This window comes from Myotis myotis, unplaced genomic scaffold, assembly GCF_014108235.1.
Source record: "Myotis myotis isolate mMyoMyo1 unplaced genomic scaffold, mMyoMyo1.p scaffold_m19_p_8, whole genome shotgun sequence".
Classification (NCBI taxonomy): domain Eukaryota; kingdom Metazoa; phylum Chordata; class Mammalia; order Chiroptera; family Vespertilionidae; genus Myotis; species Myotis myotis.
The window spans coordinates 42,759,037-42,776,395 of record NW_023416390.1 but is presented as its reverse complement, the minus strand read 5'-3'; the positions used below and the strand labels follow the sequence as shown (position 1 = coordinate 42,776,395).

Sequence of the window (17,359 nt, the reverse complement as noted above, 5' to 3'; positions counted from 1 at the left end):
ACCTAAGCCTTGTCTCTAGGAAGTGCTGTCAGGACTTTTTCCTTTATAGTGGTTGGCGGTTCATTTCTAAAGGAAACACGCATTCCCCATGATGTAAAGTAATAAAAGTTTCATTAACGGAACATAAGTATAAACACCTTGTTTTCTCCTGTTCCTTTGTACGAAATGGGCAAAAAATGTCTCCGAGGATTTATCACCATTTTGTAAATAATAGCGTGGCTTTAGCTAGGGGTGGACAACTTCCACCCACTTCTCTGGGAGGAGGCACTTGGAAAACGCCTTCGGATAAGGTTCAATTCTTTGTATTTCAGCAAAGTCGGCCCACACATCTCTATTTGGTTTGACAAATAATGCAACTCCTACTACATCCCTGGTGACACGAGGTGAAATTCCTATTGTGTGGAAATAATTTAACTTCTAATCTTCTGGTGGAACAACAACCGTTTCCATTTGGATGTTTGTGTTTCGCTAAATAATGATGGCTTAAAAAAACATTTAGTTTCCTTGTTCTTTTGTGCCGTTTAAAAAAAAATGGCAGGTTAGATTGGGGGCGGGAGGGGATTATCCTTTTGCTAAATTTCACCTTTTCTGAGCAGGTTTAAAATATACATGTTGTAGACGTTATCAGCAAGAATAAGTGACTTCAACCGCAGGGATAGTTTACCCACTTTCAAGGCTTAAAATTGTTTTCTATGAAATTTGCGTCCATAGGCAGGATTTCTAATTGTCTTGTAAGAAATTATTTTTTAAATTATTAGGGAAATCAAAGAAGAGCTTACTGCTTTGCAGGGATAACAATCGTTCTTAACTGGCTAAATAGTAAATAGATGAACTGTCAAGCTGTTTAGATTCCGCCCGGTTTCCCTCCTCTCTTCTTCCTACCGTAAGTAATAAAAATACAGAATGCATCATGGCTCCAGGCGTTTCCCAGCGCGGTCTGTTACCGCAGGAGTATCTGCTGAGTCTGCGGGTGTCTGCAAGGCCCCAAGTGTCATCTGCGGCTTAGGGTTTCATGGATTAGACTCTAAACGGTGTCTAGCCGGGCTGACATCAGCTTCCTCTCACACTAAGACTCCGAAGAAGTGCGGGGTGAGGGGCTCCCTCCCGGAGGCACCTTCTCCTGTGGGGTGGGGGAGTTCTCTTGGGACAAATCTGCGGCTCCCTCTCATTCTTGGAGAAAGCTTCCCCGAAGCTTCCGAGAATGACCCGGACGGGCCACACTAAGTCGCGTGGGTGGGGAGTCTGGGGAGGGCGCTTTCCGCGCGGCCACAGGCCAGGGCGAGAGTGGGCCCTGCGACACAGCCATTTAAAACTTCATAAATTATAAACAAGCTGCCTTGGCCTTCGCCATAAATTCTGCTCCCTTTGAGCCTGCAATTAGTGTTAGGAAGCACCAGAGTCTAAACACAACCAAACGCCCTCTGAAGGGCCCAACCGCCCGAGGTTGCAAAGTTTTATTTATTTCCCCTCCGTCCCCGAGGTTTGCACACACCGTCGCCTCCTCCCCCGCCACCGCCACCGCCACCGCCGGCGGTGCACACTCGGCTGGGTTCCCACTCTCCGAGGGAAGGTCACAATAGCTGCTCTATGGGGAACGGTGCCCCCGCCCCCCGCCAGCAGCAGAGAAAGGAGAGGGGGGGAGGGGAGCGGCGGCTGCGGCTCCCGGGGTTCAGGCTGCGGCTCCCGGGGAGGGCCTGCCGCGGGAAGGGGCGAGCGGGCAGGAAAGCAAACCGCCGCCCTGCCCCGTGGCGGGCGCGCAGGGGACAATAGGGGCCGCACCAAGGCCTCGAGGCTGCTGGCCCTCGCCGCCGGGCGCGGGCTGAGGACGCCCAGGGCCGCCGGCCTTCCGGAGCGGCTGCACCATTGTGTGCGCCGCTTCCCCACGGGCTCCGCGGAGGCGGGGAAGGCCACACAAAGGCAGCGCCGGGCCGACCACTGGAGGTGGGGAAGGGCCTCGCCTAGCTCGGGCCTGGGTCTCTAGGAGGGTCACTTCGTTTGCCCAGTGGAGGGGAGGAAATGCCTCTGCGACTCAGGCCTAGACCAGCTCGGCTTTTTTCCTGCAGAGGCCGCTTTGGGGGAGGGGATCCTGGAGGCTGTGGGGGACTCTTCCCGAGGCCCGAAGAAAAGGGTGCGGGCCTCAGGCCCCCGCCCACGGATGGGAGTGGCAGTGGTTCCTTTCAATCAAGCGTGAAATAAAGCAAGGTAGAGGTGAGGCAGCAGGGACGGCCCACTGCCAAATGGGAGGAAAAGAGCTCCGGGCAGAGCTTGCCCTGGCTCCCGGGAGAGACGCAGGCCCCAGCCCGGAGTGATGGGAGGAGATCCAATTGAGCTGGCCAGAGGGGTGCGGGAGTTGCAAGAGGAAAGGCCTGAAGGGTAGTCCTGGCCCCTGGAAAGGCAGTAAGGAAGGGTGATTAAGTACATACTCCACCTTCTGGCTTTCAGACCTCAACTTCATCCAGGGACCTGACAGAGAAAAATCCGCCTCTGATGGAATCATTGCTAACCACCCGTTTGTGCCATTTCTTTGTACAGGCTTTCAAATGAGAGGGGGAGAACGCAGAGGACTTTCCCCTTGGTACAGCCCCAAGCCCAGTCCCTATCAGAGACACATTAGCCACATTGGTTTCCCAGGCCCCAGAGGATGCTAACCTTGCTGGAGAGAGTTTTAAAATATAGTGATTACCTATACCAGCTACTCCCTTCTCCCTGTACCAGCTGACTGACCCTTGAGTGAAGTGCATCTTCCCAGCCAGCAGGCTGGGGAGCCTAGGCTCTCCATCTGTTGAGGTTTTTCATTAGGGAGGGTGAACTGGCTGTGTGTGTGGGTGTGTGTTTGAATAACAAAGAAGGAACCCAACTTCTACTTGACCTGGGGAAGCCAGAAGCTTGTTGACACCTTCAGTATTCAAAGGGCAGTCACAGGCCTGTTTTGACTTATCCTGATAATTAGTTGAAACTTCCTCCTGAAGTTAAGACTTGGTTTGTAGTCCCAGTTACAAATCTAGAGAGGTCCTCTTCATCTGGGAGTTCTTGGCATTCCTTTGGTCCTTCTTTCAGAAACTGTAAGAAAAGAATAGGATGAACAGAAGTTTGTGAATATTAAATAAAAATGAAGAGGGGCAGAAAGCTCTAGTTCCCACAGGTCTGTAGCCTGCTCACTTCATGGCACTAACACTTCCCAGAGATCTATCCCTAGACACCTTGGGCCCAGGAAGCCAAGACTGAGTCACCAGCCACACCCTCACCATCTCTGAGGACTGGCTCATTTAGATCCCTCTTGCAGAAGGCCTGGATGAGAAAAAAAAAGATTGGGTAGATGAGTCCTCTGTACGTACTGCACTGGTGGTGCTAGTTGGTGGTGGAGAGGCTCATCACAGAGAATGAAACCTTAGTTCTCATTGTTCCCTTGTCTTCCACTCCAGCTACAAATGTCCTTATCTTTGGGACCCAAGTTGGTGCCAAGTGGATTTATATACTTGGCTTAAAGTCTACACCTAAACACTTCGTCAGGTCTCATACTCACACTGGCAAATTGGAAAGGTCAGAGGCAATCAAGAGGTCTACTTTCAGGCCAGGTCCAGCCTGATGCACAGTGCACAAAAGGTTTCCACACTTGAAAAAAGAGTCAAGGTAAATGGATGTCCAATTGTTTGCAGTAGCAGAAGCAGGTGAAGGGTCCCCAGGAGATCTGCAAGACGGGAGATGTTGGTTAAGTCCTCTTGTCCTAGATCTTGTGGCAAAACATCTTGGCTGGTTCCTATAGCTAGTCTGGATCATTTTCATGGAAGAATAGTATCTGGAAAATTATGGAAACAGGGTGTCAACATTAGTAAGAGCCCAAGGAGAAGATCTTAATTTAAATCAGGATTCATGGAGAACCCTGGTACAAATGAAGTGTTTTTTGCTGGGGAAGCAGGCGTCAAACCAGGCCTCAAACCAGGCCTCGAGGGAGAACCTGGTGGACCAGGGCCTTTTTGAAGGAGGGAAGAGTGGTCCCTGACTTATAAGGAGAAGGCCTTTTTATGGATCTATTGTTCAAAGCATTGCCCTACAAATACCATATTCCTCCCCAATCCTCCACAAGGCCGCATGGCCAAGTGGGGAAGCTGGGTCGGAGGAGCTGAGCTCCAGGCAGCGGCAGAGTTGGCACCCTCCTCCCCCTCCCCCAGTCTGTTGCCCCTTGGAGCAACAACGACGCCTTCCCCAGGCAGGCAGAGGACATACAAAGGAAGCCCCCCCGCCCGTCCTGGGAACCGGAGACACTCTGGGGAGGAGGCTGGCGTGGACCCCGAGTCTGAGCACCTCCCTCCCCCGCGGGTAACAATAGCCCCCGCCTCCCCTGGGCGGTCAGGCGGTCAGTCATTCGGCAGCACAAAGACCAGTTTGGGCTGCGCCTCCAAGTGACGCTGGTGACGCTGGATGCGCGCTTCTTCCAGCTTTCCACCCGGCGCGGCAGGGTGCTGCGGCTGGGGGGAGGATGGGTGTTCCTGAATCCACCTGGAACACTTGGGAAGACAAACGGTGAGTTAATCACCCAACCGGCTGGTGGCCGAGCCCCCTCTTGTGAGCGAGCGAGGAGGTCTGGGGCGGGGGCTGGGGTGAACGATTTCTCAGTGTGTGTCTAGTGTGGGGTGGGGGGAGCAGGAGAGGTTAGTCCTATTAAGAGTTCATCAATCACCCGGTGTGCACTTTTTTCGCCAGACGGCCGTTCCTCCTCCTTCAGAACAAGTCTGGGCCAGCTGGGAACTGACCAGAAACCGCAAGCGGAGGAGACGCAGGCAGGCACGGGGATTGAGCCCCAAAGGAGGGCTAGACCCGCCACCCGTGCACCAGAGCAGCGCAGTCTGACCAGCACTCTGCTGGGTCAGGGTGGAGGGAAGCACTGGCCAGTTACCTCCTCCCACAGGCCCAGCACTGCTTCCCACCAGCTCTGCCCTCGGACCACTCAGGGTGCCCAGCGCCTGCCCAACATGCCTGCCCCTATACCTGCCCCTCAGTGATTCTGCATCCCCTTCTCCCCCCAGACCTCCTGCTTGTTCATGTGACACTCTTGAACACTGCTCTACCCCCAGAAAGGGCCAAACCCATCTCAGATAACAGGACCAAAAAAAAAAAAAAAAAAAAAAAAATCCCAATGGGTCAGAAGGTTCTTGTAGAGACACTTTCATTTTAAGAGTTTTAAGAAAGATGTCCCCAGGGACTAGAATTCAAGGGAGAGCCTGAACTAGTTTAGTTATATTTACCTGCAGGAGTATTTATGTGGGAGGAAGCAGGAGAAGACTCCTGTTGAACTTGGAGCTAAACTTTAACATCATTTAAAATAACAATAAATGCCCTAGCTGGTTTGGCTCACTGGATAGAGCATTGGCCTGGGGACTAAAGGGTCCCAGGTTCGATTCCGGTCAAGGGCATGTACCTTGGTTGCAGGCACATCCCCAGTAGGGGGTGTGCAGGAGGCAGCTGATCAATGTTTCTCTGTTTCTAACTCTCTATCTCTCTCCCTTCCTCTCTGTAAAACATCAATAAAATATATTAAAAAAAATAAAATAACAATAAAAATATACTTAAAACACCAAACACAATGATATACCTCTCCTGTTTTTTTTGTTTTGTTTTGTTTGGTGTGTGTGTGTGTGTGTGTGTGTGTGTGTGTGTGTGTGTTTATGTGAGGGCATGATTTGAGTATTTAAAAATACTTTTAAGTGAGGTATTATATATTAGTATTAGTTTCAGGAGTACAACCTAATGATTTGATATTTGTATGCACCACAAAATGATCACCAAATAAGTTTAGCTAACATGTCATCATATATAGTTACAAATTTTTCTTGTGATGATAACTTTTAAGATTTATTCTCTTAGCAACTTTCAAATATGCAGTATAGTATTGTTAACTATGGTTACCATGCTGCATGAGTATTTTTATTTTAGCTCTTTTAGGTTCATTTTAGAAACACCATAAAGGGACAGACTCCAAGGTTAGGGGCAGTCATTGACATTAGAGCTCTTCCCAGCAGGAGGATTAGGTGAGTGGGTGGTAAAGCATTCTTCTATCCAGTCTTGAGTGGTACATAATGTGCAGTTTGTAAATTCTAAGAAAGTTCCAGGCTACCGCCTCTTTTACCTTTTTTCTGAGTGACATCAGGTAAGAATTTTCTGATGTTAAATGTGTTGCCTTAGCCTATAGCAAGGAGCCTCTGAAGGACATAAAGTCCCAGCTTTCTTCCCTCTTCCCCCTCCCCTCAGTCCTCTTCTCTCTCATCATCCTCTTGGGTGGAAATTAACTTGCTTTAGAGAAATGTTGTACTGTCATTTTGCTTCAGATATATATATATATATATATATATATATATATATATATATATATATATATATATTTAAGCCTTGCAGTTTCCTGAACTCATTGAGCAATTAAAGTACTTGGTCCTGATGTCTCCTGTTCAGAACCTGCCCATCTCCTTGCCTTTCCACCAATACTGACTGAACAGTTCCTGTATGCACTGTCCTGGGCTCTGAGACACAAAAATGAGCCATTAATGCTGAGTACCCTTCTATCTACTGGGGGAGAAAAAGAACCCAATCCTAAAACAGTGACAAATGCTGTCATAGAGGTGTAGCCAAAATGTTCCTGGAATACAGAGAAGGCACCACTAACAGTACTGTAGTGTCAAAAAAACAAAAACAAAATAAAAACCAAAACAACAACAACAACAACAACAAAGCTTCTCAGAGGAAGTGAATTTAGGTCCCTGAAGTATAGGAGTTTTCTGGACCCAGGAAGGAGGGACATACCAGGTGGAGAGAGCAGCACATACAAAAGCAGGGAGGGGAGAAAGTGCAAAGTCTGGACCTGGAATGAGGAGAGTGGTTTGGAGTGGGCCACCTGGCTGGAAAGAGGTTGTAGAAGGTCCCATGAGAATGAGTCTAGACTCTAGACTTAATCTATAGGCAATGGGGAGCCACTGAAGGTTATAAACTGGGATGTAAGGTTATCTGTTTGGAAAGCTAACTCTTAAAAAAATTATATATGTTTACATTTCAGAGAGGAAGGGAGAGGGAGAGAGAAATAGAGAAATAGAAACATCAATGATTAGAGAGAATCAATTGGCTGCCTCTTGCAGGCCCTCTACTTGGGATAGAGCCCCCACGCTGGGTATGTGCCCTGACCAGGAATGGAATCCTGACCTCCTGGTTCATAGGTTGACGCTCAACCACTGAGCCATGTTGGCCAGGTGGAAAGCTAACTCTTGGGGGTACTGTGTCTGATTAGAGAAAGGAGGCAAGAAGAAAAAAGGAGGCTGCTGGAATATCCAGCCTTAAGAGGAACTAATGCAATAGGATGAAGAGGAGAGACATTTAGGAGGAAGAATTCACAGGACACAGTGATCAACTGGATGAAAGAGTAGTGGGGTGTTAATCCTTAGGTTTCTTCTATTTTGAAGTCTGTGTGGGTAGTCAGGTCATTTCACCAACATGAATAGAGGAGGGAGAAGAGAAGACTTTGCAGGGGAAACTAATTAGTTCAAGTTTAGGTTTACATTGTGTTTTCTGCGTTGTTAACTGATACATTGCATGACCCTAAGCAATTCACTTAATCTTTCTGGCCTTCAGTTTCATCATCAATGAAACAGTCCATAAAGGTATATACCTCATAAGTTTATCCGTAGATAAAATTAAAGCAGTGTGCGTATGTGTTTCATTATCTTCATCAGGTCCAAGTGAATGTCCTATTATATAAAGCTAAAACCTAGGGAAAACATTTTCTTACCCATCCATGCTAATCAATATTTAGGTCCTGGGTGGCCAGTGAGAACTCTCAGGAAAATTAAAAACAATAGCCTACTGCTTCCCAGATATTGAATTCAAGCTAATGTTTAAGACTAGGTCAGATTAGATTGCTAATCAGAGCCCCTCTACTTCTGGATGGTACTCTCCAGGGGAGACATGCAGAAATATGGTCTTGGTATTAGACCACTAAAGAGGAGTCCTCGTAGCAGATGTTGGAAAGTTTCTACACTTTTTTTTATATCATGTATCTTTCAGCACATGCTTGAAGCCACCTGCTACTTTTGAACCTCAAGCTTCCTATGGCACAGTGTAGTATATGAAAGAGAGCTGAACATCTGATCTTGGCCATTTACATTGGGTGTGACTACAGCAATCTTTTCTATGTCAGTAATACCATTTATAAAATAGAATAATGAAAAGATCAAATAAGACAAGTAGAATGATATTCCTGGGAATGCTATAAGGGTAAGTAAAGTATTATTTTTCACTTATCAGATTGGCAAAATTAAAAGACTAATTCCCTGTGACTTGGCAAAAGTGTGAGGAAACAGAAATTCTCATTTGTTTATGGTAGAAGTATAAACTGATTCACCTTTATGGAGAGAGGCTTGGCAATACGTATCAAAATTGTCAGCATACATACTTTTGACTAATTTCACATCCAGGAATTTTTATAATAGGTAAAAACTTGAACATGTATTTGTAATAGCAAAAGATTGCAAATTAACTAAATGCTCATTAATAAGGGACTGACTAAATTATGATAGGTAGAACAGCATGAAGTTGTAAAAATAAGCCAGGAAGTTCTGAATGCATTTATATGAAATGATCTCCAAGATATAACAGGGGGGAAAGCATGGTTCAAAAGAGTCTAATATGCTACTGTTTGTGTAAAAAATGTGGAAGTGTGCCGAGACCGGTTTGGCTCAGTGGATAGAGCGTTGGCCTGCGGACTGAAGGGTCCCAGGTTCGATTCCGGTCAAGGGCATGTGCCTGGGTTGTAGGCACTTCCCCAGTGGGGGATGTGCAGGAGGCAGCTGATTGATGTTTCTCTCTCACCGATGTTTCTGACTCTCTATCTCTCTCCTTTCCTCTCTGTAAAAAATCAATAAAATATATTTAAAAAAAAAATGTGGAAGTGTGTGTGTGTAGTATCTCTAGAAAGACATATAAGAAATTCATAAAATTGGTTGCCTGTGTGAAGGGGAACTAGGTGGCTGGGGATGGGTTTGGGAGACTTTCACTGCATTCCTTTTGCAACTTAAACCATGTAAATTTAAATTTATTACCTATTTAAAAAATACAAGAGAAGAAAAGCTATCAGTACAAGTGTAACTGACCTGGGCGTACTTGTGTGTTCACTTATCCTTATTTGTACTTGTTCTATTCAGCTACAATAATCTTGGGACACTTCTTGTTTTGTTCCCCTCAGGACCCTGATGCTGATCAAGCTCAGCAGGAAATGAAGGGATCCTTTACCCTTGCTTGGCGATGGGATAGGTGGAGACCCAGGTCCAACACTGCCCTCTCTTGCAGTTGTAGCAAGGTTAGCAAAGGGAGGGCAGTAGGCCTCCCAGTCAGCCACATTGGCTGTGTGGTCTTCCAGAAGTGAGGGCGCCTCCTTGATCACTGTGCTGCTTGCTCAGCACCAAGGCTACCACAGCACAGAGGAGGGGCTGCCTTACTCCCTGTTGCAGACTGTGAAGAGGCAGCAGAATGTGGAGAGTCAGAGACCCAAGTTGGTTCCCTCATTTCTGCAGCATGGCTTTGCCTGTTAACCTCTGATTAAAGTGATTTTCTCTCTAAAATGAGGGGTTCGATGTCATTTCTTTCTCGAGACCTTCTAACATGGACCTCTTGTGCTGTGAAAGGTCAGTCTTTAGCCGGAGAAAGAGTTACAGCTTAGGCCCAAGGGACATTTCATCCCATCTGGATCCCTGAGGCTCAAATGCTCATTCCAGACAACTTGGGAGAGGTGGAAAGAAATGAGGGTTGGCTCCACCCTCTTGAGACCCCTATTCCCACTCCTTCCCTCTTCCCACTGCCTCAGAACCAATCTAAATTTTCTCTGAGGAGATTAGCAGAGGCAAATCCCTTTTACTTTCTACATCATTGGCATCATCAAAGCCAAGTTAGGAGTGGGAAGGAGCAGAAGTGAGCCCAACTTACAAAGCACTATTTTGTCAGTAAAACTTGGGAAACTCCTACTGGCTACTTCTTAAGGATATTTTCTGGAACTTCAGCCCAATTAGACTTAAATTTGACCTTGACATTGACCTCTCTGTCTCTTCTATCCAACATGCTACTGGACACTTTTCTGGTACACTCAGACTCCAACTAGCCATGAGTTCTCATCTTGCTGGTTTCAGAGCCCTTCTCACAGAATAACCTTTCTCTCCCCACACTGCTCCCTCAACCCGGCTCCTAAAGCAGAAATTCTCCCAAGTGTGGTTCCAAAAAACCTTACTTTAGAACCACCCAAGAGGTTTATTTAAAAAAATATATACTCCTGAATCAGACCTATTGGAATAAAATCTCTGGGGGTGGGCCAAGGGACCTGTATTTTTAAACAAGCTTCTATGGTGATCCCTACCCATCTGAAGTGGTTTTGGAAGCAAATAATCTAAGGCTATCCTTTAGCTAGTATTAGTCATTGTGAAGACATACCATTCTGTCTATTCTTCATTTCTGTCCAACAAACACTTACTGAAGTCCTACTGTGTGCTAAGCACAAGCTTGACCCATGAGCCTTTCATTCACAAAGCTCTCAGGGAATGGCACAGAACTCTAAACTGCTTTCCAGGGGGAGGGTCATGTTATCAGACCCCTGATAGGTTTAGAATTTCTGTCCTTAGGATCTCTTTCATCCCCATCTCCACACCAGGAAAAGCCCCTACCCTTTTACCCCCAAAAGCAAGAGTCTTTCTATGCTTTGGGGCTATGGAGCCAACAGTTTGCATGTGCTCAAGTGTCTCCAAGGAATAACATGGTGGGGCTTGTGGAGAGGGGTTGCCAAGAGGCTTCTTAGAAACAACTGTAAACACACAGAAGACCAGACTGCCACCCTCCATCACTTCTGTCTGCTGAAAAAAGCTTGTCCTTTGTTCCAATGGGAGAGAAAAGTAGTCATATGGGTTGGGCAGGGGTGGCTGCTGTGGTGAGTAGGATGGGAAAGATTTCAAAGCATTCCTACATCAAACAGAACCTGGCAATCAGGACTCTCTGCTATATCTCCTGCTGAGAACCCAGCACTAGGACCCAGCAGGGCAAGTGGCCCTAGGGAATTCATGACTTGAACAAACAATAAAATCAGTAAGACCTTTCTCCCATACCCTGTAAACATCTAGGAAACAAACTTTAAAGTTACTCAAATTACCCTGTATTTCCCTGGCCAGTGTGGCTCAGTTGGTTGGAGTGTTGTCTCATGCATCAGAAGGTCGAAGGTCCCATTCCCAGTCAGGGCACACACCTGGGTTGAGGGTTTGATCCCAGTTTGGATAACTGATTGAGGTATTTCTCCCCTCCCCTCCCCTCCCCTTCCTTCCCCCCTCTCTCCCCACTCTCTCTCCCTCTCTCTTCTTTCCTTCCTCCCCCCTCTCTCTAAAAAAATAAAAATAAAACACAAACATAAAGCATACCCTATATTCACATCTTTCTACATACACTGCCCCCGATATTACCTTCCAATTTCTCCTTAGAAACTATCGACATAGATTCTTCTGGAGTAGATTTTTTTAAAAAATATATTTTTATTGATTTTTTACAGAGAGGAAGGGAGAGAGATAGAGAGTTAGAAACATCAATGAGAGAGAAACATCGATCAGCTGCCTCCTGCACACTCCTCACTGGAAATGCGCCCACAACCAAGGCACATGCCCTTGACCGAAATCGAACCCGGGACCTTTCAGTCCGCAGGCCGATGCTCTAGCCACTGAACCAAACCGGTCACAGCTGGAGTGGATTTATAATACAGCTAAGACCTGTGCCAGGAATGAATCCTTTGGTCCTTTGGTTTGAGAATATTTTCCCCCAGCCTAACCTTCCCCTAACAAAATATTCTAACATAGTAGGTCCTTGGCAAATGTTTGTTGAATTTGAGGCTGAAATGATCAGAGTCTTGACTGCTAACCTGAGCAAGTCAAGAACCAGTCCAGGAGTGGAGGTGACAATCCTGAACCCCAAAGTGTAGGATATGCCAAACTCTGGGAGATTAAAGGGGGTAGAGGGAAGGATGAACAGAATGTATCCCCCTGCATGCAATTAGCAGGGAGTCTGAACAAATAGTGAACAACCTCACCCACAGCTGTGAAAACAAAATAACTCAATTTTTAAAAATCTCATTCTGTTTTTAGGATACTCTTTTCTCTCAGCAAAAGCTCAATCTCCAAAATTTTGCTTCAGTGAAACAGTGTGGACAGCTCATTAGTGCATCAAAGTCAATGTTTAATTGTGATAGGAAGGACCCAACTTTTGCCCCAAGTTCTTAGCAATAAAAACCTGGTCCTTGTTGCAATGAAGGTTGCAAAGGCATCTAGGCTGCTTGTTTTTCCTGAAAGCTTAGAGTAAGGGTTCTACATTGGATAGATTTTGGTCAGACTTGCTGACAGTCAGGGTAGGTTTTCTGTCCTACATCCTGGGTTGCAGCCAGCAGCACATCTTCAGAGAGGTTTATAAGGCCACCCCTTCCTTTTTGACCCCCTGGGGCCTCTGGGCCTATGCGTTGTCATACCTTTTGAGAGAGGGCCTTATGGTTTTGAGATAGGAGTGTAAGAGCTGGGACATTATGTTGCTAAAAACTGGCTATTAAGAGTCTAGCCAGAGAACCCTCTATGAGCTCAGCAGCATGTGATTTGCTGGTACTTTCTCATTAAAGGTGCAGAGGGAGGACAGTGAAGAAATGCATCTGCATTTGAAGCCTGAGTTAGCTTTGAAGAGCTCTATCATTTCCTGACCAGGGTGCTAGAGAAAAGCTCTTACTTTTCTTTTTTTTTAAAAAACTAGTTAGGACCTTTGTCATTTGATGATTGGCTACAGGAGAAAACTGAAGTAGCAACATCAAGTTTGAAGGGATCAAGTTCAGCATAGGATTCTATTTCCCAATGAAATCCAAGCACTCCAGCAGTGCAGGAATCCCAGTGCTGGTTCCTCTCTATCTAACCCCTCTGCACCATGGCTCAACCCTCCCCCATCTTGGCTCAGATTCAGCCTCACCAGCAGTAACACTTTTGGTGTGGCTTTGTTTGTTCACAAGTTCACATCCCTGTAAGGAACTGGCTCCCTAGACTGTGGTGGCTCCTGTATTCCAGACTTTCTCAGAGTGCAATTTTAGGCAAGGGCTCAATGGCTCTTTCATGACAAGTAGATCAGTAAAACAATAATAAAACCTCCGTCACCATAACTCAGAGGCTGTAATAGATCAAGTGCTCAAGGGCACTTGAAAAGCCAAGAGTAGACTCTTTATTCACAGAGTTTTAGGAAACCACTCTCTTTCATTACTGCTGTGTGTAAATAACATCTATTGGTTTAATTTGTTATTTTCCTACAGCCACAAAGAGGGAAATATTAAAAGAAATATTCAAGGAAGTTGGAAAGTTTGTCAATGTAAATCGTGTCTTTCTAACCCTTCTACTCTTCATTTCCTGTGCCAACTGCGCTTTTATTTCCCGTCTCTCTACACTCAGTAAACAAAACCATATTATCAAGGGAAAGACGTGAGCCCATTAACATTGTAAGCCCTCAGATTTCACTCGCAAGAGACGACGCAGCACTTATCTGATGGAACAGAAGCTTTAATTGCTTCGAGGTACAAGCCTGTCCAAACCTTTGAGATCTGACCGGTCCCTGGGAAGCCTCTGCGCCCGTGAGCCAAGTGCCTGGGAGAGAGGGTGCCCAGCACCAGTGCGTGTGCCAACCTCTCAGACAGGAGCACAACCATCGCTCCATCACAAGGGCACATTCTTTATTTTGACAACCTAGTGTGTGTGTGGGGGGGAATCAGCCAAACTTCCGAACAAGGCAGAAACTTTACCTTCTGTCCGAATCAAAGCGTGTCACTCCAACAGTGGCCCTTAGGCCCCCACAAATGGAAGGAGTGAAGAAGCTGGAGGGACTGCGAAGTGACCTGAGAATCGAGTCTGACAGCGAGAATGCTGTGCCTCCCCAGCTATCCAGCACCTACAGCATAAAATTTAGTTCCGTAATTAAGTCGGAGAAAGGGGGCGGGGGACATTAAACTTCCGCTCCAGGTTTAGGAGAGAAGTAACATTAGTGCCAAGAAAACCGAAAACGCAGAGGTCTCAGGGAAACGAGGAAGAGGTGTACCTACCTTCCCTGGAGAAAGGCCAGGAGCAGTGCCCACCGGCCAAGCTCCGTGCTCCCTTTTAACCCCTTCCACACCGCGAGGCTCACAACCTGCACCTGAGCGACTAGCCACCCACGACCCAGGCAAGTTCTCGCCCCCTCCCTCCTCCCGCCCTCACCCGAGAGGCCCGTCCTGTCTGCCTCCCCCAGCCCTTCCCCTGGCCGCGCCCGGGCCGCGCGGCTCCACCCCCCGCGGGGGGCCACTGGGTGGCGGCCTCCCGCAGGTTCGGCAAAGTTGGCGCTGGGCTAGGCGCGTGGAGCCCGGGCCGTGCGGGGCAGGCGCCCATTGGCCGGCCGGCGCCACGTGGCCACCCCGGCCGCTATATTAGGCCACTATGGACCCCGGGCTCGCTCGCCATGGCTTCGCGAGGGCATCTCGGGTAGAGAGGAGAGGAGGAGCGGCGCAGAGCCCAGCCCGGGACCGCGCGCTCAGGTGGGAGGGCCGGGACCATGAGCTCCTACCTGGAGTACGTGTCGTGCGGCGGCGCCCGGGGCGGCGGCGACCTGCTCAGCTTCGCGCCCAAGTTCCGCCGCGCCGATGCCCGGCCGGTGGCCCTGCAGCCTGCCTTCCCCCTGGGCAGCGGCGACGGCGCTTTCGTCAGTTGCCTGCCCCTGGCCGCTGCCCGCCCCGCGCCTTCGCCGCCAGCCACCCCCGCGCCGGCCCCCGCCGCCCCGCCGTACGCGCCGGGCACCCTGGAGGCTGCCTACGAGCCGGGCGCCGCACCTGCCGCGGCGGGGGCCGCCGACTACGCCTTCCTGGGGCCCGGGCCCGCCTACGACTTCCCGTGCGCGCTCGGGCGGCCGGCCGACGACGGCGGGGCGCACGTCCACTACGCCACCTCGGCCGTGTTCTCGGGCGGCAGCTCCTTGCTTCTCAGCGGCCAGGTGGACTACGCGGCCTTCGGCGAGCCCGGCCCCTTCCCGGCAGGTCTCAAAGAGCCCGCCGACGGCCTCTCCGGGGCCTTCCAGACCGCGTCCCCGGCCCCCGGCGCCTACCCCAAGTCCGCCTCCCCCGCGTCCGGCCTCCCCGCCGCTCTCAGCACCTTCGAGTGGATGAAAGTGAAGAGGAACGCCCCCAAGAAAAGTGAGTACTCGAGTCTTGGACGGACGCGCCTGGGTTGGGGACAGAGCCCCCTCCGCGGAATTGCGCTAGGAGCACTTGCAGCTGTTCCTCTAGTCGGCGGGTTGGGGTCTGGGGAGGAAACGCGTTCCCAGGTGTTGTTAAAGCAGGAGAAGCCTAATGAGCGTGCTCCGGCCACACGCTCGCAAAGTGTGCCAGGCGTGGAGGAAAGTGCAGGACGGGGCTCGCTCCATGGAGCATTCCCCAGGCACAGCTCTGTCCGCAGAGACCCGGGAAGGCTGCGCTGTGACTTGACTCTAACTGTACGTTCTAACTGTAGCCCTCCTGCTCCCCGGTGTTGGGTCTCCCTGCCCTCTCGCCCCTGCTGACGATCTGTCTTCATGTTACAGGCAAACTCGCTGAGTATGGAGCCGCTAGCCCCTCCAGCGCGATCCGCACGAATTTCAGCACCAAGCAATTGACAGAACTGGAGAAGGAGTTTCATTTCAATAAGTACTTAACTCGAGCCCGACGCATCGAGATAGCCAACTCCTTGCAGCTGAATGACACCCAAGTCAAAATCTGGTTCCAGAACCGCAGGATGAAACAGAAGAAAAGAGAAAGAGAAGGGCTTTTGCCCTCGGCCACCTCTGTGGCTTCCCTCCAACTTACCTTCTCAGGCAAGAACCTAGGGAGCCCTTCTCAGGTCCAAGAACCCTCATGAGATTTAGTCTTGAGGCTGAGGAAACTTGGCCTGCAGGAGTCATAGGCCAGCCCACCCCTGTCTAGACTTAGTAGCTCAGTTTGGGGTGGAAGTGGGCCTGTGCAGAAAGAGAGGTTTCACTTGGGAAAGGAAGTATCTTAGTCGAGTTCTGAGTTCCAGGCTGTGGGTGTACAGATACTAATTGGAGGTCTCTTCAGCCACTCATATGTGTTTTATCTGTGTCTTATCAGGGAGAAGGTGCCTAGCTGCCAGCCCAACCCTGCTGCTATGTTGCCTTAGTCAGATGCAATTCCTGGGTGCAGAGTGCAGTGCAGTAGTTGCAGAGCTCTAGCAACCCCCTGATGTGCTCCAAAGAGCGTCTACCCAAAGTTTTTCTGGTTTTAATTTAAAGGACAAGGCTACCTGTATTCAGCTTCTTGAGATGACCAAAGCTAGTTAGAGCTTCCCTGATGTAGCTAAGCTGCTTCAATGATGATCTTCACATTTGCACTCCAGTTTCGTTTTTCTTTAAGAACCAGTTTCTACCTCTCCATGTGCCTGAGTGAAGATACAATCGCTGTTTAGTTAGTAGCTGAACAAAGCCACAAGGTGGGTAAAGATTAGAACCTGAACTAAACCTTGATTCCAGTTACTCAAACTTGAATGTAAATATATACAGTATGTATATTTTTAAAAAGGTTTGCTTGAAATGAACATATATGACATTTAATGTCATAGCATGTAAAAGGTTTGAACTGTTTTATAATAAAAATTACAGAACATACTACTCTCTGCTTTTCCTTACTCTCATTTTTATTTTCTTTCAAGTTGATTCGGTTTCTTCTATTTGGAATTTCTTGATTCTGCTATGGAAATTTGTTTAGGTTGATAACTTTAAAAAATAACACTTCTTAAAGGTTGGATACACAAACAAGTTTGGGATAATTATCTGAACAGGTTAAGGGAGGAAAAAAAAAAACTACTCTGCCAAATATCAACTAACCTAGGAATTCCTTACCTTAAGTGCCCTAGTTTTATGGCAGATATGGAGACTGCACATTAACCTGTAGATTAGGTGCTCCCTGTGGGAATGTTATAAAGCCAAGGAGACACTGCAGGGAGTTGCTGTATTTTTGTCTCCTGGTCTTACAAAAGGAAGAGGAAAGGTGACCTGAAGACTTTGCTAGTTGATTAGTGTACTCAGCTGCTCATCAAAAGTTCTCAGAGTCGAAATTCCTATTTCCAAAGTCAAGTATTTTAAAGAGGCTTGGAGACGCCAGTAGTCAGAGCTTTCCACTTTTGTAACCCAGCCTGAGCATCTGGCCTTACAGGAGATAGCACAGAGGTGCTTTCTGTTTTTGAAATTAAGTACTTTCAAATGAAGTCATAGAAAGAAGTACAAGCAGAGTTTGAAACTTGGCATGAGGGTATGTGGTTAAAAAAACACA

General features: G+C 48.2%; 1 protein-coding gene and 1 long non-coding RNA gene across 2 annotated transcripts; one reads left to right on the top strand and one right to left on the bottom strand.

Moving 5' to 3' along the window:
• Positions 1 to 454: 454 nt before the first annotated feature.
• Positions 455 to 14,742, bottom strand: LOC118661253. Its single transcript, XR_004969233.1, has 3 exons — positions 14,611 to 14,742; positions 3,524 to 3,796; positions 455 to 3,060 (listed from the first exon to the last, which is right to left on the bottom strand). It is a non-coding gene; the product is annotated as an uncharacterized LOC118661253 (long non-coding RNA).
• Positions 14,399 to 16,681, top strand: HOXD1 (homeobox D1). The gene is made up of 2 exons (XM_036319052.1): positions 14,399 to 15,232; positions 15,619 to 16,681. Exons 1-2 carry the CDS (start codon positions 14,599 to 14,601, stop codon positions 15,930 to 15,932), a joined length of 948 nt encoding a protein of 315 aa, XP_036174945.1. The 5' UTR covers positions 14,399 to 14,598; the 3' UTR covers positions 15,933 to 16,681.
• The last annotated feature ends 678 nt before the right edge of the window (positions 16,682 to 17,359 follow it).

Excerpts from the sequence above, each read along its gene's own strand:
- HOXD1 (XM_036319052.1), top strand. The coding sequence starts at position 14,599 with ATGAGCTCCTACCTGGAGTACGTGTCGTGCGGCGGCGCCCGGGGCGGC. Across the intron at positions 15,233-15,618 it reads GAGGAACGCCCCCAAGAAAA|GCAAACTCGCTGAGTATGGA; the intron begins GTGAGTACTCGA and ends TTCATGTTACAG.